Genomic DNA, 27,475 nt, shown 5'->3' on the forward strand with positions numbered 1-27,475 from the left:
CGTCCGTCTACCACATGGGAGGCCCGCGGTTCAAGCCCCGGGCCTCCTTGACCGGTGTGGAGCTGGCCCGTGCACAGTGCTGATGCGCGCAAGGAGTGCCGTGCTACACAGGGGTGTCCCCCGTGTAGGGGAGCCCCACGCGCAAGGAGTGCACCCATAAGGAGAGCCGCCCAGCGCGAAGGAGGGAGCAGCCTGCCGAGGAATGGTGCCACCCACACTTCCCATGCCGCTGACGACAACAGAAGCGGACAAAGAAACAAGACGCAGCAAAAAGACACCAAGAACAGACAACTGGGGGAGGGGAGGGGAATTAAATAAATAAAAATAAATCTTTAAAAAAAAAAAAAGTCAAAGGAAACAGACTTAGAAATGACAGAGACAATAGAATTAGCAGACAAGTACTTTAAAATAACTATTATGTAGTTCCAAGGACTTAAAGAAAAGCAAGAACACAAAAGGAAAAGAAAGGAAAATTTTTTAACTGAATGAAAATTCTAACATTGAGAAAAACAGTCCAAATCCAAAATTTTGCTAATGGGCTTTATCACAGGTTAGAAAATTTAGGGGAAAAGGTCAGTGTGTTAGTGTCTGTTTCCTTAGAGCAAATTACCCCAAAACTTAGTGGTTTAAAACAACAATCACATTTATCATCTCACAGTTTTTGTGGATCAGGAATCCAGCATAGTTTAGCTGGATTCTCTGATTCAGTCACTCAAAAGGGTGCAGTCAAGGTATAGAACAGGATCTTAGTCATTTCAAGGTTCAGTCTCGAGTTTCAGTTGGGACAGATTCTACTTCTAAGCCCAGTGAGAGGTTGTTGGCAGAATTCAGTTCCTTGCAGATACCCTCAGTTCCTTCTCTACTGGGCCTCTTCTTAGAGGAGCTCACAAAATGGCAGCTGGCTTTATCAAAGTGAGCAAGGGAGAAGGAGAAAGATTGTTAGCAAGAAAGAACTCACAGTCTTCTAATCACAGAAATGACATCTCTCACTTTTGCTGTGTGCTTACATAGAAGCAATTCACTAGGTCCAACCCACAAACAAGAAGGGGATTATACAAGGGTATGGACACCAGCAGGCAGAGATCATTGAAAGCCATTTCAAAAACTGTCTGCCACAATCAATGAACTTTGACAGGACATTAGAAACTCTTCAAACTCAAATAAAAAGAGGAAATTGGATGAAAATCAACAGGGCCTATAGAACAATAGCAAGTGGTCCAACGTGTATGTAATTGGAGTCTCAAGTGTAGAAGAGAAGAAATATCCTATATTTGATTAAACCTATCAACCCCACCAGTCTTGGACACCGAATGAAGCCCAAGCAGAATAAATATAAAAAAGATCACATCAAGGGACATCATAATCAAATATCTGAAAACAACAATAAAGAGAAAAATCTTAAAAGCAACCAGAGAAAAAAGACATGTTACATATAGAAAAACCAATTAAGAATGATTGCTAACTTCTGGCCAGAAATACTGCGCTTTAGAAGGTAATAGAATGAAATCTCTAACTAAAGTGCTAAAAGAAAATCTGAACGTAGACTTCTATATTCAGTGAAAGTATCCTTTAGAGATGAAAGTGAAAAAAGACTATTCAGCCAATCAAAAGATGAAAGAATTTGTCACAAGTAGATCTTCTACAAGAAATTTTTAAAGCTAGAGGGGAAAAGAAATACCAGATTAAAACCCAGATCTGCACAAAGAAATTAAGAGCACTGGAATTATCATCTTTAGCAATTGTATGGAATGAAACCAAGAAAAAGGAAATAAAGAAGAGAGACCTATTTGATTAGGGGTTAGCAATCAAATCCTACCCACCACTTGTTTTTTTTACAGCCAATGAGCTAAGAATGGTTTTACAGATGAACATCTGCAATCACTTTGATGATAGGGAACACTAAGATGGAACCCAAATTAAGTGAAATAGTATCTTAAAAAATGAAAGAATTCTATCTTTTTCATTAGCACACCTGTATTACCAGAAATTTCAATTACTATATTTTGAATTTTGTCAATAAAAATTTTTATGGAAATTTGTTTTCTCTCGTTATTTATCTTTATTTTTTTTTAAGATTTATTTTATTTATTTCTCTCCCCTTCCCCCGTTGTCTGCTCTCTCTGTCCACTTGCTGTGCGTTCTGCATCTGCTTGCATTATCCAGCAGCACTGGGAAACTGCATCTCTTTTTTGTTGTGTTATCTTGCTGCATCAGTTCTCTGTGAGTGCGGCGCTACTCCTGGGTGGGGCGCACTTTTTTCAGGCGGGACGGCTCTCCTTACGAGTGTACTCCTTGCGCATGGGGCACCCCTGTGTGGCACAGCACTCCGTGTGCACAGCAGCACTGTACGTCATTCAGCTTACCACATGGATCAGGAGGCCCTAGAGATCAAACCCTGGACCCTCCATATGGTAGACGGACATTCTTATCAATTGAGCAACGTCCGCTTCCTAAGTGTCTTTATAATATCCTCAATTTTGCCTCTTGGCCACAAATCCTAAAATACTATTTGGCCCTTTACAGAAAAAGTTTGCTTATCTTTGATAATGGAGGGGGGAAAGATAAAGGCAATGTACCATGTGCAAGGCAGTGTTCTAAGTGCTTATATACATTATTTCTTAAAATAGCTCTTCTACAGTTATTATGTAATCCTAGGATTGTTGATTTTATCCTAGGATTCCTTAATCCTAACAACTCTGAGGGTTAGGGTTAGAAATGTTTATTCCCATTTTATAGATGAGAAAACTGGGGCTCAAAGACATTAAGTAACTTGACCATCCAAAGTTATAGACAAGCAATAAGAGTTTCATATTCTTCCCTCTTCCTCTGACATAAAGCCAAGACACCTAAACTTATGTGCTTTTTTGATAGAAGAATATCCCTAGCCCCCACTCAGAATCTGTAAAACCATGCTGGGTTATCTAGTTTCTCTTTCTAAAGAATATTAAATGCAGAATATTAGAAGAGGAGAGAAAGAACAATAGAAATTAATATTAAAGATAATGGGAAGTAAAAGCTGATAAGAGTTGACCAAAAATGAAACAAAAGAAAGCAAAAACTATTAAAAAGCAGTCCAAGACCTCAATAAGCACAACAGTAAGGCAGTGTGCAACTATTTTGTCAAGACATATAGCCTTTCATGAATCTGAAAAAAATCATTCTATTCAGTACTTTATACAGATATGCAGAATATTCCAGTAATTTCTTTTCCTTATACTCTAATACAGGAGGAATGTTTATAATATACTTAAAATGGAAAAAGGATTTTTTTTTCACACAAACATTACCCTACTTTCCCCTCTAAGAATGCTAGATAGGTGAGGTTTTATCTGCTTTAATTTAGCCTCCCAGAGTGTAATTGCCAATTTATAAGCCATTGTTTTGATTCATTTCCTAAATTACTCATCATCATTTCTGCTGCAATACAGGAATAGAATCATTGTCTTGAGAAAAAGCACATGTATGATTGTTTGAGTTGCAAGCTGAACTAGCCATTTATTTCACAGAATATCATTTTGACCTGAAATCATGACTGACAGACAAACCATGGTCATTCATACTTGAGTATTTGGCAGGCATTTTCTTGAAAATGAAAGAAATGAGCCTGTCACTTCAAGGAAAACAACTGTGACACTATTTGGGCCAGTGATAGAATTCATGCCTTCAAGTGAAAATTAGAATTTTGGAAAACTTCTGTCATTGTGAGCTTGGCTTCTCACTAAAGACTTTTCTAATCAAACCAGTGGTGATATTAACAAATGTGACTTTTTGGTGTTGTTTAATGAAATGTGTCAACATTTGGAAGATCTGCATAACTCAGATGTTACAAAATCTTGGAAGGATAAAAGATTCATTGGAAGTGCAAAATAGACAAATGGATTTTAATGTAACTGCGTACTAAAAGTTTATCAATGTGGTTTCGGAGTCCACATTGTAGCTAATCTTTTAAGAAATAGTCATTTATCAAGTTTGATATAATATCAAAGGAGAATATTTACAAAAAAGAATATTAAAATATGCCTCCCTTATCCAAAAACAACATATCACAACAGGTTAAATACAGAAGCATACATGATAATCCAGCTGTTTTCTGTTAAACCAAATTTAAAGAGATTTGCAAAAAATATGTCTTTCTCATCAAACTTTTTTTGTGAGGGGTTTTTTCTCATTAAAATATAGCTGTGTTAATTTGTGGTAGGTTTATCGTTATTTTTAATGGATTAATAAACAGTTTTTAAATTTAATTTCTAATAATATTAATAGATATAATCCACGTAAACTGAAGCTCTTTGAGTTCCTCAAAAATGTTTGAAAGTATAAAGGGCTTCTGGGACCAAAAAGTTTGAGAACTGCTGATCTAGGGTCATGAAAATCATCTTTAGAAATTTGGGCATCATTCTGAGGATGATCAGAAAAGAAGCACTGCAAAGTTTTAAGCAAGGAAGTGACATGACCAGATGTATGTGTTTAAAAAGGATGACTCAGGCAGTGGACTTGGCCCAGTGGTTAGGGCGTCCGTCTACTACATGGGAGGTCCGTGGTTCAAACCCCAAGCCTCCTTGACCCATGTGGAGCTGGCCCATGCGCAGTGCTGACGCCCGCAAGGAGTGCCATGCCACACAGGGGTGTCCCCCGTGTAGGGGAGCCCCACGCGCAAGGAGTGCCCCCCGTAAGGAGAGCCGCCCAGCGCGAAAGAAAGTGCAGCCTCCCTAAGAATGGCGCCGCACACACAGAGAGCTGACACAAGATGACGCAGCAAAAAGAAACACAGATTCCCATGCCGCTGACAACAACAGAATCAGACAAAGAAGACACAGCAAATAGACACAGAGAACAGACAACCGGGGTGGGGGGGTGGGGAAAAGGGAGAGAAATAAATAAATAAATCTTTAAAAAAAAAAAAAAAGGATGACTCCTGTGGGTGGATATTTGGACAATGAATCTCAGGAAGATATCAAAAGTAGGGGAGCGGGTGTGGCACAAAGCAGTTGAGTGCCTGCCTCCCACATGAGAGGTTCTGAGTTCAGTTCCTAGTGCATCCTGAGAAAACCAAAAACAAACAATAAGCAAAACAAACAAAAAAACCAATTCAGAGACATCGAATTGGGTGAATGCTGGTACCTCAAAAAAAGGTAGGAAAACCCAGAAAGGAAGTAAGAAATGGTTAGGACTGGGTTAAGGGCTATTACAGGATGGCGAGGGATGAAAGACGAACAGGTAAAAATTATTAAGGGGACCAAATGCCTAGAACTTGGTAGCCGCAAGATGCAAAGGAGGAGGGGAGAGTCAAGGAAGGTACTGCACAGGCTTGTCACCAGTGTGACTTGGTGAGTGGTGAGGCTTCCAACTGAGCTAACGGAGCTTTTGATTTAAGGGGAAATGTTGACGCTGATTCTGGACATGCTGCTCTGTGAGTCATGTGAAGACAGCACCCATGTCAACCAGTTGGTTCTGAAACTCTGGAGGAAGGTTTAGGCAAGATATCAGCTTTGGGATCATCAACATATGAGTAGTAATTAAAAACCATAAGGGGGGGCAGCAGACTTAGCCCAGTGGTTAGGGCGTCCGTCTACCACATGGGAGGTCCGCGGTTCACACCCCGGGCCTCCTTGACCCGTGTGGAGCTGGCCCATGCGCAGTGCTGATGCGCACAGGTTGTGCCCTGCCACGCAGGGGTGTCCCCCACGTAGAGGAGCCCCACACGCAAGGAGTGCACCCTGTAAGGAGAGCCACCCAGCATGAAAGAGGGTGCAGCCTGCCCAGGAATGGCGCCGCACACACGGAGAGCTGACACAGCAAGATGACGCAACCAAAAGAGACAGATTCCCATGCCGCTGACAACGGAAGTAGACAAGGAAGACGCAGCAAATAGACACAGAGAACAGACAACTGGGGTGGGGGGGAAGCAGAGAGAAGTAAATAAATCTTTAAAAAAAGGAAAAAACATAAGGGAAAACCTGACAGAGGACAAAGGTAGAGGTAGAAGAGACGCAGGTTATGGATAGAAGAACACTGGAGAAGAACGTCATGTAAGGGACAGATGGAGAATAAGAAGATCATGAAGGAAATATGGGAAACATTGACTAGAGGAGTTGGCTGAAGAATCAGCCCACTCTGGCTTCATGGAAGCCCAGGGAAGAAAGAATTTAAAGAAGTATCAAATGTAGTTGAGAAGTCAAGCAAAATAAAAGCTGAGAAGTATCTGTTGGATCTCTTGACCAAGAGGTTACACTGATCTTAGCAAGAGTGTTTTCAATAAATTGGAAAGAAGGAGGGAAATCACATTATCATGGGAGTTTTATGAGTAGAGAGCCTTAATTACGTTTATAGTAAAGAGCCAGAGAACAAGAGAGAGCCTGAAGGATACAGGCAGAAATGTAAGTAGGTCAGACATGCTCTCTGCTGCGAGGTCAAAGAGGTCAATACAGCTCCCCAGGCTTCTGCCAGCTCCAGGGCCTGGAGTTCAAGACGGAGCACCACCCTTGCCAGTTGTGTTGAACTGAAAGCTCCCTGCAGCAGCTCTAAACTGCTGCTTTCAGTGGGCCCAAACCCAAAGGGAGTTTTCAACCCAGAAACCAGAGGATCACAACCCAGCCTTTACTTTCAGGGCCTTCAGAAGGGTATGGTTTTGCCTAAAAGAGTGTGTGTTCCCACCAGTTTCCCCAAGAAAGCCAATGAGAATTTCCCCATTCCCTTCCAAACCAGAGGGACCAGAAAAAATCAGGCCCTGGAAACACTGTTTTTTAAAAAAGATCATGACCAATGTAAAGCATTTGAGAAGAAAGCTAAATTCTCAGCGGTATTATTCATAGCCTTATTTAGTAACCTAAATGCCTTACAGAGAGATAGGTAGCATGAACTCTGGCACAGGTCTACTTGTTAGAATAAAATGCAGTCATTGAAAAGGATGATTATGGAAACAATATAGCAACAGGGAAAGGGCTATGGTGTAGTGTTAACTTAAAAAAAAACCCAGATTTCATTATACGTTCTCATTACAACTGTGTGAAAGCCACATGTAAGACAACTAGAAAAGAGATCATTTGGTGTCATGTACTAGGGTGTTGAGACTATGGGGTGGGGTAGGGAGGTTTTTTTCTCTTGTAAATTTCTCATAGTGTTTTAAATACAGTTTTTTAATTAAAAAGGAAATAAAAGAAACTCAAGTTTATTTTTTAGTTTTCTTGATAAACAGTGACATCTGGGGGTTTCAGACAAAGATTTGCTGCAGAGTCAGTTTGGAAGCACCAACCCCAGGCATTCGTTGTGAACCACCGCAGTTGCCCGCACACTACTGGAGTTCTCCTTTCCAACAACATTCTCTGTTCCGTTGACAATGGAAGTCTGGGAGCACTTCTTTTAGCAGGGGATATAAGCTGCTGTTCCTGCTTCCCTAAGCTTGTCCCATCTCATGATAGCAGCAGTCTTTTTAGAATGGCCTCTCCCCTAACTTGGCCAGATGACCCTGGTTTTTCAGTATAACCCCTTGTTTTTGTTAAAATTCTTAATGTAGAAGATAAACTACAGCACAAACATCTCCAATTCTGACATTTGTGCAGCTAATTAGCTTCTGCTCATCTTTTCTGTTTTGCTTTGGAAAAAATACATAAATGTAAATACACTTTTACATACCCAGATTTTCTTTTCACAAGTAGATGTGTAGTTTCTTACCTTTCTTTTTAATACTATTCATACTTGACTTTTTAAAAAATGTTTTATTGGTTGTATTTTTTTTTAAACATAAATAGATAACACAAAACATTGCATTAAAAAACATAAGAGGTTCCCATATACCTCACTCCTCACCCCACTCCACTAGCTTCTCCCACATCAACATCCCTTCACCAGTAAGGCAATTTCATTGCATTTGGTGAATACACCCTGGAGCACTGCCACTCCACATGGACCATAGTTTGCATTGTAGTTCACACTCTCCTCCTATCCATCCATTGGTGGGTTATGGCAAGATAAACAATTTCCTGCACCTGTCCCTGCATTATCATTCAAGACAACTCCAAGTCCTGAAAATGCCCCATATCACACCTTTTCCTCCCTCTCAGCAACTCAGCAACTCCAGTTGCCCTCAGCAACTCCAGTAGCCACCGTCTCCACATCAATGATACAATTTCTTCCCTTGCTAGAGTCACAACAATTCTATAGTAGAATACCAGCAAGTCCACTCCAATCCATATTATATTCCTCCATCTTGTGGACCCTGTAACGATGATGTCCACTCCACCTCTAAATTGAGAGGGGGCTTAGATCCCACATGACTGATGGATGCAATTCTCCTGCTTGCAGTTATAGACAAACTCAGTTCCCTGGTGTGGTGGTTGACCATTCTCACCGCCTCATCAGCTGACCTGGGTATATCCAAAGAACCTGAGAGTAGGTGTTACAACTCTGCTGAGGCTCAGGGCCCAGCTGGCACATGGACAGTCCAGAGGTTCAAGTCTCCTGACCATACACAAACCCCAGCGCCAATCACAGGTTCAGTAAAAGTGGCAGAAGAGGCATGTATAGAGAGGTCACATCTGAGTCCAACTTCTTCAGAATTGGAAGCACAAATTCCAAAGTCAGGCCCACTGGTAAGGCAATGAACTCCAGAGCCATCTGTCATGACAATAGAACCTTTTGTGTCTCCATAGCCCTCAGGAGCACCAGTACCTGGGGTTGTATCTACTTTGGCTGTCTCTGGGATCCTGCTGAGACATGCATAAGCACAACCCCTCTGATAACCTCCCGACTCATTTTGAAGTCTCTTAGCCATATAAACTCATTTGTCTTTACCATTTCCCCCTTTTATTCAAGGTCTTTTTCTAGTTGTATCACCAGCTGGTGATGCTACATAATTGAGTCTTGATGTTCATTTCTCTGTCCCTTGCACTAGTTTGTGCTCCTGGCAGGGCCTGAAATTAAAACTGCCCTTCTGGCCATCCAAGGGGGAAAAAATAAAGTGATCTCTAGAGTGAGGGGAAAACTCTGAGCAAAAACTCTTGGAGTGAGTGAGTTGACCCTGTGTCCTGTGGCGCCAGTATGGGTGAAAACATGGCTGCTAAACTTGTAAGCTAGAGCTCTCCCTCATAATTCTACCCAGAGAGGAAGAAGGGGGTTATCTGTTTGGGTTGTCCCTCCACATGCCACTTTTAACTGGGCTGTTGTTTTGTTTTTAACATCTGTGGCTCTGTAATTATATGCAAAAGGACTGATTGATTAAAATTCAAAAACAAGTACTTGAGATAACTTTTCTTCAGTGTTCTCTCTTAAGAAGTGTGTATGCTTTCACTGGAGAGGACAAATAAATCTGAGGTTTAAAAAAGAGGAGAGGGTTGTGACTCTCATCATTCTCAGCCACTTCAGTCTTCCTCAGATGGGACCTGGAATGAACACTGGGGACAGGCAAGGACATTCCCCAAACACAGAAAAATACAGAATATGATGTGGTAGGGGTCACCTAGCCCAAATATGCAGCTTTATTTGGGATATTTCTTTTTCATTTTTCCTATTACTATTGTGCGATGAACCACAGCCCTCCTCTCTGTGAGCCCACGGTTGGCACACCCTAAATAAGCTGAGACCTCAAGGGCACAGGGTGGAGGCTTCCTTCCTGAGGCTCCTAGGCCCATATAAACTGCACATCACATACGCCATGGATAGATTTGGCTTGACCTAAGAATGCAGGGGATGCCTTGTTTGTTTTTTCAAGAGATGCTTTTAATGGTGTCTCAATAGTTCAGATGTAAAGTGCTCTAGCATCTTGGGGTGTTTTGGTTTGGTTTGGTTTTTGCTTTGTCAGTGACAAGCAGGAGCAGGTGGTGTTGACAGTTATGAAAGTGGTCAATGAACCCCGAAGTTTAAGGTCTGTGGGCCTCCCTAAGACCTTCTGGTCTTTACTAGCCCCAGGCCCTGGTGTCTGTGCCTGTCATGGCCAGGTGTCAGCAGTAAGGAGTCCTGGAGGGGGTGTCTCTGTTTGTCCTTCACAGCACAGCCAACAAAGACATTTGCATTGTTCTTCCACATGGATGACATCACCAGCAAGACTCTAACATTCCGGGATGGATCCATGGATCCTGTGAAGTAAAAGAATGCATACACATAAACAATGCATAAATATACATGCATTCTGTATATGTGATATTTACTTCCTTATTGGAAACAAGTGGCTTAAAAATTAACATAGTGGTTAGCTTCAGTTAAGAATTCTAATATTTTAGTACCACCATTTAGTACCAGGCTAAATTTGTCAAGTGATTGAAAATGAGGTTTTTCAGAAATTACTAGCTAATTTTTTCAAAATAGAATTTATAGTCACAATTAGTATATCATAATGTTTCCAGAATAAAATATCAATGGCACAAAATTTTTGGCCACAAATGTAGAACATATATCAGTTTATTTTTGGAGATCTGAAGAATTAGCTACTGTAAATAAAGCCCCCAAGAAGATTTCTCCGGGAAAGAGGTGAACTTACAGTAATATGGGTGATATATTATTAATTAATAACTATGACCAGCTGCTTCTTCAATTAAAAGGACAATGGATGAGAAGCCCTAACGGGAAGGAATGCTGAATTTTAATTTTACAAGCACTCAGGTCTGCAGAAGCAGCTTAGGGAAGGTTGTTGCTCAGGCTGTTTGCAGGAAGCCTCTTAAGTTAGAGATGGCATCAGCTGCTCCTTAGTCTGGGAACATTTACTGACCGCCAACTTCATGTCTTTCTTGGGTAAGGTTCCTTGGTTGCCAGTAATGGAAACCAATGTAGCTTAAGAAGAATTTCTTGGAAGGTCACAAATGTCTCCCAGAACCCAAGGACAGCATGTGCTAAGGGTGAGGGTGGGAGAGAGGGAACGTCACACCAGGACTCCCCGAGCCCCTTTTTTACTTATTTGCAGTTCTTGTGCCAGTTCAGACAGGCTGACTTTGATGCCCTGATTTAAAGGAAGAAGTCTGATAGGCATATGTGACCAAAAGGACAGGCACGGAAAGTACAGGCGTGGCTACAGGTGTCATGATACATCAAGCAGATTTCTTTGACCAGCTGTGAACAGTGTGGTAGGCCCCTGCGAGGGATGTGGGAGTATAGCTAAGAAGTCTCACCCAAGGAGGAAGCATTTAAGCTGAGACACCAAGGACTGGCAAGTCTTGTGAAACAGTGAAAAAGGATGTCTGAAGTGTGGGGAAGAGCAGAAGCAGGTGTGGGCAGGCTGGGTAGAGTGAGATGAGACTTGGCCAGAAAGCAGACCCAGAAATGACAGTATTATTCTGAAGGTAGTAGGAAAGAAGCTTAAAAGTATTTAGACCTAGATTGGATTTGTGACCCCTGCTTTGTGAAGTGCCTGCTTTCCACTGCAGTCTTCAGTGCACCCCCTGTCCCCCATCCTTTCAGGGTAGAAATAACTCTTTCCTGGGAATGTCACATGGGGGTAATAACCAGAGGGTCTCAGGAGTGGCTTCCAAGCAGGGCCACAAGACCAGGACTCTGCCTTTCCAAGCAGGGCACTCCCCACACTCCCAGCAGGAGCTAGGGTTACTTGAGAAGCCTCCGTAATCACATTATTCTCTGTCTTTCTCCTTCCTCTGCTCATTTATTTGACTTTAAACGGTTATTTTATTTTTAGAGTAATTTGTGTTTAATAGGCCTTCTATCTTGAAAATACTACCTTCTCCATAGTGCTCTATAAACTCTTCCTAAGGTGGCATTTCCCTGAATACACTCGAGTGGATTGAGACCAAACTAGCCATTTGGTATTTCTGTTCCTATCCCTATTCTATTTTCTATTCTGGTATCCTTTTTCTGCCTAGACTGTGATGAAGAAAATGAGCCTTCATGGGAAAGTCAATGCTGCTCAGCCTTCACCTGTTCCCACTTGAATTGGCATGCTAGGGAAGAATGTTTGGGGACCCTCTTCATAGGTGATTTGCCAGACCACTTTCAACTGCCTTTTCTCTCTCCAGGTCACGCAATATTTAAACTCACATATCTAAGCAATCATGACTATAAACACCTCTACTTTGAATCTGATGCTGCTACTGTCAATGAAATTGTGCTCAAGGTAAGTGTTTCTTTTCAACCAAGGGACTATTATGTAGATTAGGTTTCTGCTTGTGTTCTGTTCTTGGACCAGGCTGAAGCTCTCCCCAACACTGGACAAGGCTCTGCACTTAGTTTTGCAAAGGAGGAACTACACCCACTGCTTACCTGAGTTCCCAGCTGGCGAGCACCCATGCCCAGTTCCACATGCAGGTCTTGTGGCTGAAGCCCGGAGCTCTTTCTGGTCAGCTGCCCTGCACTCCAATTTTAGCCAAAGTAGGATCCCTTCAGCTTCCTCTCAGGCCCCTGATAATCCTGGTTCTTCTATGTACCATTTATTTTCTTTCATCCACTGCCAGGAGCTCTTTGAGGTACCTGGAGCAGACGCTGAGGAAATTATTGTTACTGTTTTGAAGACGCCTTAATTGTACTAAGCAACCTGTTCTAAGCATACACAACTTTATGCTAGAACTGTATGTTACCATTTGTTGACAATATTCACTGAGCACCTTCTGTGTTCCAGGCTGGTGCTTGGGATATAGCAATGAACAAGACAGACCTGGTCCCTGCCAGGAGGGAGCTTTTCATCTATCAGGGAAGACAGACATTATATAAAAAGTAATAAAGAAGCTATTAAATATAAATCAGACAGGTGCCATGTGGGTATGTAAAGGGTAAACTGTGACCTGATGGCAGCAGGGGGAGACCAGGGAGAGCTGAACCCTGAAGGAAGGATGAAAATGCCCAAATCTCACCAGGTAAGAAGAGGGAAAAGGCATTTCAGACAGAGGGAGCAGCCTGCGAAGGGGCTGAGAGGCAGGGCAAGCATGGTGTGGCTGGGAGGCTGCACCCATCCTGTGCAGCCGCAGCAGGGGATGGGAGGGGGGACTTGGCAGAGTGAGTTTGTGGGGCCAGACCACATCTTATAAAATAGGGTCAGGCTGAGGAAGCTTTACTGGGCATAGGAGCCTCCGGGGGTCTTGTTAAAATGCCCATGCCAATCCAGAAGGTCTGGGGTGGGGCCTGAGATTGTGCATTTCTAGGAAGCCCCCAGGTGCTGCCCAGCCTGCCAGTCTGTGTACCATACTCTGAGTAGCTCATTCCTGGACTGGCACTTTTTAGACTCTCTTCCAAACTGATAATTCTTTCTTCAAGTCAAATCTTTTCTAGCTGATTAGCTAGAAAAAGCAGAGCTAGTCAGGCAGGGCAGGAATTAGAACTAGAGGGGGCTCCCCACCACTAGTTGTGTGACCCTGGTTGGTCTCATCACCTCAATAGGCCTGTTTCCCAACCTGTTTAAATGGGTGCTGCACCCCACCAAAGGGCTGTTTGAGATATGGTAAACATGCCTAGATTATTCTCTTTCTTAAGAATAAAAGTTTTCAAGTAATAATAATAAAAGTAGCTAAGAAGGGAAGTGGATGTGGCTCAAGTGATAGGGCTTCCGCCTCCCATATGGGAGGATCCAGGCTCCATCCCTAGGGCCTCCTGGTAAAAAAGATAAGAGAAAGCGTGCCGTGAGCAAGCCAGAGCCTGTGTGGCAAGCCAGTGCCCACGTGGTGAGCCAAGTGCCCACACAAGTGAGTCACACAGCAAGATGATGACGCAACAAAAGAGAGACAAAGGGGAGAGTCAAAAAGAGATGGAGAGACAAGGTGAAGTGCAGCAGAGACCAGGAACTGAGGTGGTGCAATTGACAGGGAACTTCTCTCCACATCAGAGATCCCCAGGCTTGAATCGCGGTGAATCCTAGAGGAGAAAAAACAAGGGAAGGCAAAAAGAGAAATAGATACAGAAGATCACACAGCAAATGAATACAGAAAGCAAAAACAGCGGGGGTGGGTGGGTGGCGGGGGGAAGTAGCTAAGAAGTACTAAGATTGCAAAGTAGAGGACCTAGGCTAACAGCTTTATGTTTCCTGTTTCATTGTATCATCAAAACTTTCTGAAATAGGTGATAGAAAATTGTTCCCTTTTCCCAAATGAAAAGTAAGACTCAGAAAAAAAAAAAAAAGTATTCTAGCTAGGTCATGAATGATAAATGGCAGAACCAGAACTTGACCCATGTGTAGCAAATCCCAGAACTTGTACTCCTGACCCTCAAGATGTGTGTAGCCTTAAGGAGTTCAACAGGAGATTCCAGTGAATTGGAATTGCTTTGCAGGAACATTTTGATGCCAAGTCCTCATGGCTGCAAAGATTTCCAAAAGTAGTGGGTGAGAATTAAAAGGACACAGCTGCTGGGAGGACAGTTTGGACCCGAGCCAGAGTAGCCTGGTTAGTCAGATGGAAGGCAGAAAGCTCAGACCACCTGGATCAGAGGTTCTCCTCTGACCAGGGCATAAGGAACTGCCTGGGTGTGCTTAAAACCAGAATGCTAAGAGTTACTTGCCAAATCGTCACAAGACAGTACAAAGAACTTGAGCAAAGTGTTCAGGGACTAAGTAAAGAAATATTCCATTACCCCATCAGGGGCTGGACTTTTTTTTACAGCCAGCATTAAAATATTCAAGACTTCAGAAGGATTCTAGTAAAATTATAATCCTGTGTTTGACATCAAAATAATTTTCACAACAGCAGATTGATGACAGAAACACAGGTTTATGACTTCAATATGAGACTGTGGAGATCAAGTGCAGAGAAATCATTTTATAGGACCAAATGCTCCCTCGAAGCAGATGCTTTTCTGCAAAATCCCTGAGGCCTACCGCCTCCCCCCAAATGCCTGTTTTCATATCAGAATGTTTATAAAAATATTGCATCACGTTCAGAATTCCGGGAGAGTCGCAGCTTGCTCAGCCTGATTTACTGAGGGAGCTAATGATGATAATCCTGCTGGAAGATTAAATTTCACTTCTACTATCTCTGATTTTTATAGCAATTTAAATCCTTAGCTTTATCCACTGTTCCCACAGTGTCGTGACAGTGCTTTGTGAGCTTTGCACCACCATGAAACGACTGAGGGCATCTGGCTCACAGGGGCACCAGCCCCATATTTCAGTGAACTGGGAAGAAATATTTAGTGTGTCCCTTAGAGGCTCTTCAGGAGTCAGTCTGAGATTCAGATAACGCATGTGGTGGTTCTAGAATTCAGAGGTTTTACATACAATAGGACTTTAGACTGAAACTGAAGGGAGAAATGGGGGCCAGAGGCTGATGTCAGAGAAACTACTGTGAACAGGCAACTCTCCATCAAGTTACTCTATCTCACAGTGTTTCTTCCCTTGTCTCCCATTTATTTAGTATGTGCAAGACATTGATGTACATGATCTCATTTAATCTTCACAACTGCCCTGAAGTGTAGTCATTCTCAATCCCCACTCTAGATGAGGAGATGAAGGCCCAAGGCCACGGTGAGGGTGGAGCCTCACTTTGAACCAGCCCAGAGGAGTTCCAGAGCCTGCCCCCTTCCCACGTCGAGATGTAATTGAGCTAAGCCATGTGTGGTCCCTAATTCTGCAGGCTTTGGAGATGAATCTCATAGGAATCATTGGCTCTTCAAATCGGGTTCTTCTCATGATCGAGTGATGGAGGCTCTGACTTTATTGACCATGAAAACTCCCTATATTTTTATGCCTTAAGCTATAAAATGCATTGAAAGTGAAACACTCTATAGTGCATAAAATTGTGCCAGTTTAAGCCACAGCATATTAACCAGCTAATGGCAGACCAAAGGGCGTTTTTATCTTTTGATTATTACATTAATCTTCCATTAAAATTATCTATGTGATTATCACAAAGCAGTGCAGATGATAAATTTAGGAAATAGTTGGCTTGTTAAGGATCGTTTTAAAATGCTTTTGCCAAGTTATATGTGCCAAAAATACACTGAAAACATAGATTGGCTGAGTGTGCAAACAATATAATCCAAAGATTGCTTTTATTAAAAAAGTATAACTTTATAAACTCTTATTTCCATACATAGTCTGTATTGTATGAAATCATCACCCAGCCCCGTGGTTCTCATGATTTATTGCTCTCAGCTGGTCACTTGGCGAGGCAGTGGGCTGAGCATGTCAGGCCTTCTGTACTCACGTACCAGCCTTTTAACGCCTGCTGCTGGTAACTATCAGAGCAGAAACTTTGGAGGAGACAGTGTCAAATCCTCAGCCCCATGTCAGGCATGCCATCTTTTACTGCCTCCTGCGAGAGCCTGCTGGCTCTTTCCTAGAGTCACAGAGGCTTCTTCCCCTCCAGGCCTCGCAGGCGGCTCTCAGACTAGAATCAGAGGTGGTAGCTAGTTTCCTTAGCCAAAAATAATCAGGGTTCTTGTCATAATTTTTAGATATTTGACAATAAAGAGATACGGTGTTTTGCAGGAAAAGCCTCCGCCAGAGGGCAGTTAGGGGAAGTGGGAAGAGCAGTGTCTGAGGAAGTGAGCAGGAATGGGAGCAGGGGCCCCTGAGGAAGCCAGGAGTGCCTGGAGAACTAGAAAGTGTGAGCATCAAGGGCCTGACCACCTGCTCCAGACCCTAACCCTGATACTAACTAGCTTTTGTGACCTTGAGTAAATGCTATAATCATTCTGTGCCCTGGTTTTCTCATCTGTACAATGGGGATGGCTAAGACATCCATCTCTTAAGATTATTGTGAAGATTAAATGAGTTCATCCTTGAAAAGTACTCCAAGCAGTGCATGGTTGTAAGCATCTATATTATGCAGCCGCCACCACCACCGCTGCCACTTCTCAGCCACAGGCCTGTCCTCGGGACTGGGCACAGGTCTGATCATAGCACTAGCTCCCTTTCTGGGCCTCTTACTGCTGACTTGGACTGGCCTGTCTGACCTTGCCACACACTGGACTGTGGCCACCCGAGCTGCTGTAGTCCCAGGAACACCTTGCTCCGTTCCACTGGTGTGCCTTGTGCACACTGGTTCGCCCCTGCCCCCTTTCCCCAGGTGCTCCTATTTATCTTCAAAGCCCAGCTCATTCATTTCTCTGCAAGCCTTCTCTACCCACACCTCCCTGATAGTTCCTCACCCATTCTTCTGTGCTCCTCTGCACCTGTTGTTGCACTTATCATGCTGGTGGACACTCCCTAGGCAGAGAGTTCCTTGGGGCAGGACTACATCTTACTTACCCACCTGTCTCTTGAACCAAATCTGGAATAGGTTTAGGCATAGCAGGTGCTCGCTGCTGAAGGTGAAGGTGAAAACGGCCTTATGTGCAGCTGCTACACCAAGTGGTTAATCCAAGAGTGTGGATGAAAAGATCCCCAAGAGATATATGTGAAAACAGCAGCATGCAGAGGGCCAAGCAGTGCAGTGTGCAAAGTCCTCCTTGTTGTCTGAGCAGTAACCCAGGAAGTATCTCAAGAAGCCACGACAGCAGCCCCCAGCTGTGCACTGTTCACACAGGGCCTTTGCGGCCCTCTCACAGCATTGACCTTGACTGACTGGGTTAGTCCTCCTCTCTGAGCCTTACTTTCCTTTTTGTCAAATGACCCCTGGCTGGCAAGCTGGTTGTGAGCATTAAAGGAAATACCACAGTTGGAAGCCCCGTACCTGGCTAGTAGGAAGTGGAATGTTGAACTTGTTTTGCTTTGTTTTTTTTCATCTCTGTGATATTCTCATCTCTCGGAGGAGGAAGTGAGGCTCAGGGAGATTACATGCCCGCCCTTGGTTGTGTGTGGGCGAGGAGCAGAACCGAGAAGCATAGTACATGGCCTTCCAGAGGCAGCATGTGCTGAGGGAACACAGGCTCTGGAATCAGAAGGCCTTAGGAGTCACTCATCTTCTCCAAGCCTCCATTTTCCTTCATAAAGGCAGGGGTTTTGGTCTCAGCCTGCCAGGTTGCTGTGATCACTGGGCTCCACCACCTAAGGGGACCCAGCCTGGGTCAGAGCCCTCCTTTCTAACCCTTGCCTTGCCTTGGACCATCAGGGACCCAGCCTGGCAAATAACTGAGCTGTGTCCTCTTGCTTTCTAGGTTAACTACATCCTGGAATCACGAGCAAGCACTGCCCGGGCTGACTATTTTGCTCAAAAACAAAGAAAACTGAACAGACGTACAAGCTTCAGCTTCCAGAAGGAGAAGAAATCAGGGCAGCAATGACACTGGCCTCCAGCTTCAATCTGTTGACGAAGCTCAGAGCCTGCCTTCCAGGGCCCAGGTGCCCTTAGAGCCCACCTTGTGTCCTGCAGCCCTGGGAGAAAGGCCAGCCTCTGGCTCATGGACACAGGGCTAGTGGGCTCTTGGGGAAGATATGGGAGGGACACCCCTAGGATGGAGCTGAGGAGCAATGGCTATGGTTAGTAGTGCCCGGGGACCGGGCCACCACCAAGAGGAACCACGTGCTGCCCAGCCATTTTCACTGCCTGGTGACCCTGCCCCAGGATGTACATAGCCATGCGCAGACACTTCCTTGCAACCTTGATCAAATTTCTAAAAGCAAATGAAGAACAAAAATGTACATTTCTTTTTTTCCTTTTAATAAACAGGTATACTCTTTATCATGGTTAGTATGATGGACCATTCTTTGGGGTAGAGGATTGATTATGTTATTCTCTTTAAAATCCATTCCCATATTGAACAGGCAGATTGGAAAAGCTATGGCTCGATTTCTCAGAAGAAATGTTTAGGGCTTAGTCAATAGTTTTAACTATGCCATTTGTTTAAATGAGTGCATTTGCTCTGAAGATGGTATCTTACTAAAAGTTAGTAAAGTGACCTAGTATTGTGTGTACAAGCTGTATTGTTCCCATTCAAAAAGCCTTTTCTCCTCAACATGCCCAGCCCGCTGATTTCAGAGAGACAAAACTATGTCTAAAGCACAGCAGGATGGAAGTACATGGCTTGACGGCCAGTCTTCAGGTCATGCTAAGCTCCCAGCCAGAAAGCAAGTATAAATTTCAGCTGATAGTTAGAACTGCATGTGAATTTTTCATGGAATTGAATTAGTCTCTGCTTCACTGTCTTTAAAAGGGCCTCAGTTCCCTTTCTTCTTCCCCATCATATACAACACCTGCCTCCTGGTTTAGGCGGTCGAAGCTGCTAAGCCAAGATTCCAAGGGGAAAAGGAAACCTTGCTTCCACGGTTTCCATCATCCTGGGTTGGGAAAAGGCATGGGATTGGGTGTCCACTGACAGACACCTCTGGCCACACCAGATGCCTCCGTGGTCCTCCACCAACCTCTACAGTGTCCCTCTTACAGGGACATCTTTCATACCATCCCGAGGACCTGCACTTAAAACGTTTTTTTAATTGTTATACGGGAAGATATGTGTCTTTAAAACACCATCTCGAAGTCGAGTGTATTTCTTTGCACTAAAGGTCATTTTAATGAATTCCTCTTTCATTCTGAACTTTGTTCAGCCAACAGAAGCATCCTTTTCTAATGTCTTCCATTCTTACTCACTCTGGAAACAAATATTTGTAGCTTGCTATCCGTATTTGAATTTTTAGCAATTTTATATTTAGATATCTTTTAGAAATGTAAACGACTAATTTGGTCATTAAATCTTGTGACATTCAGTATTAAAATGGTATTAAAATAAAAGTCATAAAATACCCTCTTTTGCAAATTGCTTTGGATTCCTAAAGTCTTGAGTACAGTAAAGCTCTGAACAAAATACTGAAGACAGTGACTGTAGCTAATCACTCTGGGTGGTGACATCTGCTGGCAACTGACATGGTACTAGATGTCTCTGATACACACCGTGGGCTTCCTTCAGTCCTCCTCAAGACAGGATGACCCTCTTCACTCAATGGTGACATTGAAATCATCACCTCCTTCAATTACAAAATCAACACAATTCTTTTATTGTGAAATATAACACATTCACTTTAATGCAGCTTGAGGAATAATAGAAGGGGAGCACTGGGTAACCACCACCCAGATCAACCAGAATCAAGACTGTTTAACAGCAGTTTTTCTTCAGCCTCCCTCATACCCTATGCCTCAATTTTAAGATAACACTGGAGTTCCTCAAGGACATAGGGCATCGCTCCTTCCTGTGTCCCAGCACCAGGCACAGTGCAGGAGCTCCGGTACATCTTGGTTGTACTTGTGACCTAACAAGCCCACTTCTGCTTCTAGCTCCTAACTTAGCATCAGTGTGGACCCCTGCCAAATGTGGGTGCAAAAAGCTTGATGAGCTCTCATGAACACAGTTTGGGGCTTTCCGAAATGTGGGGAGACTGACAGGCCTGGGCAATGGGCACCTACTTGGAGCCCAGGCTGTGGCACCCACTGAGAACCACCTTCCATCTATGGGCCTCCTACAGGCCCGGCACTTTACAAGAACACAGTAGCTTGTGTAGCTTCCACAGCCACCCTATGGCAGGTCTTACCATTACCTCTATTCCAGGGCTGGGCAAAGTACCCCTCACTGGCCTGGGGACACCATGAGTGACTGGCAGGCCACAGTCATGTTGTGACCGCTGTGGTATGCCCTCCACAGTTGGTGGTTCTGTAGCCCAGAGCTGGGCCTGCCTCCTTGGGGCCTCAGTTTCCTAATCTGTCAGAGAATGTGCTAGATTGGATGACCACTGCAGACCCTTCTAGGGAGCTCTAAATGTCTCAGGATCATGGTGAGCCCAACCTTCCTTATAGCGGTTTCTGTTTGCCAAACTTTGAGGAGTTTGCTTCTGAATGAGAATTTTAAAAGTTGAAATATACCACAGGGGTCCTTTAGTCCAGCCTCTCTTGGAGCAGTAAGTACTTGTTTGAGCTCAGAGTCTTTGAGCCTCAGCTTGCACACCTCTGGTGATGAGAGCACTCACTGCTCCTCAATTCAATGCGCCTCCTTATTGGTCCGTTTGATTGCTCTTAGCTAACTTCACTGACTGCTGGCTCCCGACCAGCTCAGCGGCTCAATACTATGCCACCTGTCCCTGCAGGTCGGACCTCTCTGCCTACCTCTGACTGGCACCTGCCTTCCTTCCTAACCTGGGGCCCCCAGGACCAGTGTACCCCCTCCCCAGAAGGCCCATCAGCCGTTTGGAAACCACACTCATCCCTTTGAGTCTCCTCTTCATGGATTAACAAGCTGGAAGACGATCCCATCCCTTTCAGGTCCCTGAAAACCTGCCAGCTATTTCTTAGGGTTCCCCAATCCCAGGTCAAGGACTGTGAAAATTAGGGGTAAAGAGGGGAGAAAGACTCAACTCAGCCATCAAGACCCTCACAGCCCGGTGAGGCCAAGGGGTGGGCAAGTGACCCTCAAGCTATAATGTAGTGAACTCTGTGCGAACACTGGGGGCCAGCGTAGGCTGGACGGTATCAGCAGAGAGGACAAGGAGGCAGGAGGGAAGAGTGCAGACAAAGACCTGGAGGCCTGAGGGTACCCCCAGGGCAGCAGCCAGCACCAGGGCAGGGGCCCAGATCACTCGTGTCAGGCCCTGTCCAACCCTGTTGGAGCCGGACAGCCCCAGCTCCTGATGGGCCCCCTGCATGCCATGGGACCAGAACAAGCCCCTTCCGCTCTCAGAGCTCCTGCTGAAAAGGGAGGACGCGTAGCACGATGAGTCGATAGACCAAGGTCTGAGGACAGGGGCGAGGCCACCGCTGCAGCCTCCCAGGAGAGGAGGAAGTGCGCCTCCCCACCTGCCCCAGGAGGGAGAAGCCCAGTTGTTCCTCCAAGACCCAGACTCCTGGACCACTTTTGTCCTTCCCAGCAGGGTGCAGAGATGGAAGCTGGGGCTGAAGAAGGGGAACCGTGAGACCGGGAATAGAGAACCGAAGTAGGCAGAGGCGTTTCCTGCAACTGGCCCATGCAGCCCTGCCCAGCTGCCCGCGCCCTGCACCCCAGCGCCCACCTCAGCAGGAGGCCCCAGGGAGCTACCGCAGAGCTGCAGGAGCAGCACTAAGCGGACTGGCCCCGCCCCGATTCCTAGCACAGGCTCCTGACCCCTGATTCTTGCCGGTGCTGGCAACCGAGAGCTTTTCTTCCACCAGTGAAGGAAGAATAGGAAGGGAAAGGGAGAGAAAAAGCAGGGGCTTCCTCCCACACTCGAGGTCAAAGGCCTCAGGTGCCGACTCAAATCCCAGCTCCCACATCTGGTCTGTGATCTTGACGTTATGCTCTGAGCATTCTGAATGGGGAATAATAAACGGAACCCACCCCATAGCTCACTGTGAGGGTCAGTCGGTCCATGGAGGGGGTGCGGTGGAGGTGTCCTACAGCCGGCCCAAACCCCAGCTCCTCCACTTCACTGGCCTCTAAGCGATTCCCTTCTCTGTGCCTTGTCCATGTCTGTAAAATGGGTTGAAAACGCCACCTCTCAGGGCTGGAACCAAGATCTAAGGAGACAATATATGCACAGTGCCTGGTGAATATACATTTGGTAAATGTTAGCTGTTGGTCTTAACATCTGTCATTTCATTTAATCCAGTTGCCTGGGTGCCATGTTTCCCCTAGCGGTGCTGTCCCTAAGAGGGGCCCAGCTGTGCCTGAGCCATCCATTCCTTGTGCTACAGAGCGCTAAGAAGCTGCCCAGACCAGTTGCCTCCATGCCCAGGAGGGAGGGACCACAGGAGCCAGGCCTCAGCCTGCTGCCTCCAGGACAAAAGGCTGTGACACCCAGTCAAAGTCCCAGAGGTGCCTGGGAGTGCACAGAAACAAACATGCCTGTCCCAGATGTTCTAAGAAACACTGGAAGCTTCTTTTCATGAAACACCTGCATTTCAATTACTAGGATGGCACATACTCTTGGATGTAACAGGGCCACAGGGAAGAGAAAGATTTTAAGTCATATATGCCTGGCAGAGCTCATCAAGCTGCTTAACGCCTGTGCCTCAGCTTCCTCATCTATAAAATGGACAAATAGCACCACTCTCTCCCGGGTGACCTAAGGATTCTGGGCATGTAACACCTGGCATGTACTTGGCCCAAGGCAGATTCTTCCTCTCCCGTCCTGGTTCCGCCCCCCCCCCCCCCATAAGTCTGTCATAAGTCCCTCGCCACTCTGTCTCTAACTGACCTCGGCACCCCCTACCCCCTACCCCACCCTGCCCCACCTCACCAACTGTTTTTATCAAACAAACCATCAGTAAGTGCCTTTTACAAAAAGGGTTCAAATTCCAACTCTGTGGCTCCGTGTGCTCAGGTGAGTTACTTTGTTTCTCTGAGCATCCATTTCCTTTTCTGAAAAAAGGGGACAATAATAACTGCTTATAAAAGGGGGGGGGGGGTTGTGAGGACTGGATTAGTTTACTAGCCAGGATGGGCCAGGCTCTGCCACAGTATCAAACAACCCCAAAGTCTCAGGGGCTTCACACTACAAAAGTTTCTCTCTTTCACATAGAGTCACCTGTGGGGCCAGGTGACTCTCCAAGGCAGCCTCCTGCTGCTTCCACAAAGGTCATGGCAGGGGTCAGAAGGGCTTGAGAATGGAGCAGAACAACTCAACCTGTGGTTCAAGTGTGACCTATGTCACTCTCCACTTCCACTCAGATTTCATTGGCAGAACTAGTCACAGGCTGATGCCTACTAAAAGGGGACAGGGGAGTGTAATCATCCAAGGACTGAAAATCACAAACAAACAAACAAATAAACAAATAAGTTCACGAATGTTGGGAAACAGTAGTGAAATCTGCCATCATGATGTGACTACGTGACTCTGTGCTTCCCCAAGTTCCCCATTCACAGGCCACGCTGAGGCAGCACCTGGTCTATGAGTGAATATTTTCCCTTTAAAAATTGATTCAAGCTAACATTGTTCTCTACCTCATCCTAAACAAAAATAGCCATGGAATCATGGATTTGGTGTTCTAGCTATATCTTTTCCGGTGCACATTAAAGTAAATACAGGGAAGTGGACTCGGCCCAGTGGTTAGGGCGTCCGTCTACCACATGGGAGGTCCGTGGTTCAAACCCAGATCCTCCTTGACCCGTGTGGAGCTGGCCATGCGCAGTGCTGATGCGCACAAGGAGTGCCCTGCCACGCAGGGGTGTCCCCCGCGTAGGGGAGCCCCACGCACAAGGAGTGCGCCCCGTAAGGAAAGCCGCCCAGCGCAACAGAAAGTGCAGCCTGCCCAGGAATGGCGCTGCACACACGGAGAGCTGACACAGCAAGATGACGCGACAAAAAGAAACACAGATTCCCATGCCAATGACAACAGAAGCGGACAAAGAAGAACACGCAGCAAATAGACACAGAGAACAGACAACTGGGGCGGGGTGGTGGTGGGGGGCGGGGGGGAAGGAGAGAAATAAATAATAAATAAATCTTTAAAAAAAAATAAAGTAAGTACATATCTATTTAAATTTAACATACTCATCCAGGCACCCCTAAATCACGTCTCATGTAACACAGTGGCACATCCCACACCAGCAAACAACGAACTAAGCTAACACTATTCTTTATCAGCCTCCCTCTTGTCGCTTATTAAGCTCTCACCTGCATGAGTTACTATTTTATACCATTTTCTCAGTCGCTCCTCATCACCTCCTAATCCTCATTTTACAGATGAGGAAACTGAGGGGAAGAGGGGGACACGGGATCCGGCTCCCCACCCCCAGCTGCCCCGGGCCTTGCTCGGCCCTCCCTCTTGGCCGTGTGGCCCGAGCACCCAAGAGTCTGAACACAGTGAGGCCCCACCCGTGGAGCCTGCTGCTTGAGAAGCAAGGAGAGGGAAAGGGTTAAACCTGTCAGGTTGTGTTCCCACCAAACACCTCAGCTTACATGCAAAATCCCAACAGGGTGGTGTTGCACTATAAAAACCCTAAGAGTGATTTGTGAAGTCTCCAGACGGGTAATCTCGTCACTGTAATGGGATTATATTTCAAATCACCACGGCCTGTTCATTACCCATTTAAACTCCTTTGACAGAGGAAAACTTACATAAAGCGTGCACAGCAGTCCTTGCTGACTTCCCCACTCTCTTTCCTGGTTAGACAAACAGATGCTGAGGTCTGGAATGAAAAAATAATGCGCCCATTTATTCATTTTTCTGACAAGTCACAATAGATTTTTAACTGCCAATGAGTGACCTCCCAGAGGTGTGCCGGCCGAGAGGTGCCCGCCACACAACGAGTGGTCGTTTCCGCCCGTCCCCGGCTGGGGCCTTCTCCTGGGACCAGCGTTGCCGCCAGTCTGAGCCACTCTGCTGCCCCGCGACCTGGCCGGGGCTGAGGCCTGGAGGGTGCGTGGAGCCAGGAGGGCAACCTCAGGACGACCAGCAGACAGTGATGGCCGAGCTCCCACGTGGGGCCTGAAGTCACAGCAACCCCAGCCCTGCCTGGCCCAGCAAGGTGACTGGGGACACCTCCTCTAATCCCTCTGAGCCTCGGTTTCTCCGCCTGTAAAATAGAGATAGTAAGAGCGCCCACCCCCTCCCTGGACTCAGTGGCTGGCTCAGGCTAGCGTGAGCTCAGTTCCCGCTGCAGCTCCCCGGGACTGCTGCCTCCCATGCCCGTGACCTCTGGGGGCCGTAGGGAGTGCGGTGAGCCCAGCTTGACCGACAGGCCAGTCAAGTGCAGGGTCAAAGGGTCAGAGCTGGTGAATGAGGACCCGGATTTCACCGAGATCCTCGACAATGCCCGGAGCAGAGCGTCTGGGGGAGGGCAGCTGGATCAGGGTCCCCAGCTCCCCGGCCCCATTCCACCAGCTCCTGAAGACTCTAGAAGACTCAGGACCCCGGAGCAGAGCCAGGCAGCCCCCAGCTGGAAGGGCGCCAGGGCGACGAGTGAAAAAGAGCTGAAGCCTCCACTTTGACCGTCGTTTCAAGGCCTCCCACCACTAGCCAGGCACGCCTGCGCTCAGCACCAGTGATTCCAAACCACCGTGTTTTCTTTCACATCGGGCCCCTTCCCGGCCCTCCCTCCCTTCCCAAGAGCCAGAACCCCTGACTCCCTGGGAGTCAGTGATACACCTTGGTGCGCGCCGGGCTTCTGTCTGTCGAGCTCACAGCCAGATGTGTCTCCGAGGCCCCCTCCTCGCTCCCCTCTCAAAATCCACCTCGACATGATGCCTTGGCTAAAAATTGAGCTGGACAAAGGTGTTCTTCCTCCCATAAGCCAGTGCCAGGTCTTTGCTCCTGCTGTGCCCTTCCCACTTGGTCTCCAGGCTGCCAGCTACTCAGGCTTCTGATTCCAAACAGCTCACCACCTCCTCCAGGAAGCCTTCCTCGATTCCCCCGGGGACATGAGGGGTGCTCTAGCGCATCTTGCACCCCCTTGGCCCCCTCTGTTGTCAGTGACTGTCTCCTGCAGCTGAGTGGGGCACCTGAAAAATGCCCCTTTCTTCTTTCTGAAGCAAAAGAATGATCTGGCAAGTAACAGTCATGGCTCTGCTGCCCCCGAGGGGACAAGTATGACGTGGGTGAAAGGAACCAGGACCCCGGGGTGGCTCTGTCTCGGTCTGTGGCCTTCCATCCCGGCACCACCCAAGGGCTGCCACTGACCCTGGCCTGGGCGGGAGCAATGCGCAGGAGCAGCAGGCATGGCTCGTGGCCTTCCTGGTGCCAGCCAATCTGCCACCCACAACATGTGGTGGCTCCAACCCTGGTATGATGGGGGACGACAAGCCTGCCCCCCCACTGCCAGGCCCAGGGCATCATGCCTTGCTAACATTTGCTGACATGAAAGATGCCAGGAGCTGTTAGTCCTCGGGTTCCGCGCCACGGGGCTGACCTTCACCGTCTCACTTAACCTCCCCATTGCCCCCTTTCACAGCTGAGGACACAGACTCAGAGGTTCAGTCACTTGCCCAGAGACACACAGGAAGAGGCAGAGTAAGGATTCAAGGACAGATTCCTGATGCCACCGCCCCGCTGGTGGGCAGGGGCCAGGTCTGACTCATCTTTGGTGCCCATTGCCCAACGGGGGCCTGGCACGGGGCTGACGGCAGCAAGCGGTTGCTTCATGAACTCACCCAGTCATCCTACAAGCTTTGCCGGAGCACCGCCTCCAGGTGAGGTCCTGTCCCAGCCCCCCACCCCACCCCCGGGCTGCAGCGGACACCAAGGGGCAGGGCCTGGTAGGGGGGGGGGGCCGCCGTGGCCGGGTGAGCCCAGGAGAGATGGGGGCGGGAGGTGTGCTGTGGGGCCAGGGCGAGGGCTGCCACCCGGGGAGGCCCTGCTCCAGCCACAGGGAGCCAGTGAGGGAGGGGGCGCCAGGCGGGTGAGTGTTCAAACAGCCCCGAGGGCTGAGGATCCAGCGGGGACCTTGCAGAAGGAATGAAAACCTGCCTCCACGCTGGGGGCTGGGGCCCACGGCTCAGCTCTCCTAGCGGCGTCCTCACCTGTGCAACAGCGACAAAGTCCCACCTTCTTCAGGAAGTTGTTGAGGCGCGAATAAGCTAATGTGCAGACGGAAAGGGTCAGTAACCGGTAGCCACCATCACACAGAAAGGAGCCACCGAGCACGCGCTGGCCTCAGGGCAGCCCAGGCCCCCGGACAGCCCGGGTCCTCCCGCGAAGGCTCCCCGCGCCCCCCAGCGGGCGCTCTCTTCCCACTCCCTCCTGCTTTCGCTCAGTAGCCCCAGGCCAAGTTCACATCT

At 46.8% G+C, this 27,475-nt stretch overlaps 1 protein-coding gene and 1 long non-coding RNA gene across 9 annotated transcripts in view; one reads left to right on the forward strand and one right to left on the reverse strand.

Moving 5' to 3' along the window:
* MAPKAP1 (MAPK associated protein 1) overlaps positions 1 to 19,538 on the forward strand; it is a 304,477-nt gene extending 284,939 nt beyond the window's left edge. For all 8 annotated transcript variants that reach the window (XR_011649456.1, XM_004463399.5, XM_004463397.5 and 5 more), the window contains 2 exons: positions 11,955 to 12,052; positions 17,959 to 19,538. Coding sequence is in view for 7 of the 8 variants with exons in the window: in XM_004463399.5 (XP_004463456.1) it covers positions 11,955 to 12,052; positions 17,959 to 18,084 (224 nt within the window). In the remaining variant the exon portion in view is untranslated. The remainder of the gene's footprint in view (positions 1 to 11,954; positions 12,053 to 17,958) is intronic.
* Positions 9,693 to 27,307, reverse strand: LOC139439514 (uncharacterized). The gene is made up of 5 exons (XR_011649457.1): positions 27,218 to 27,307; positions 24,818 to 24,888; positions 22,096 to 22,274; positions 12,199 to 12,417; positions 9,693 to 10,070 (listed from the first exon to the last, which is right to left on the reverse strand). It is a non-coding gene; the product is annotated as an uncharacterized lncRNA (long non-coding RNA).
* Positions 27,308 to 27,475: the final 168 nt, after the last annotated feature.

The sequence above is a fragment of the Dasypus novemcinctus genome, chromosome 8 (genome assembly GCF_030445035.2).
Source record: "Dasypus novemcinctus isolate mDasNov1 chromosome 8, mDasNov1.1.hap2, whole genome shotgun sequence".
Lineage (NCBI taxonomy): Eukaryota > Metazoa > Chordata > Mammalia > Cingulata > Dasypodidae > Dasypus > Dasypus novemcinctus.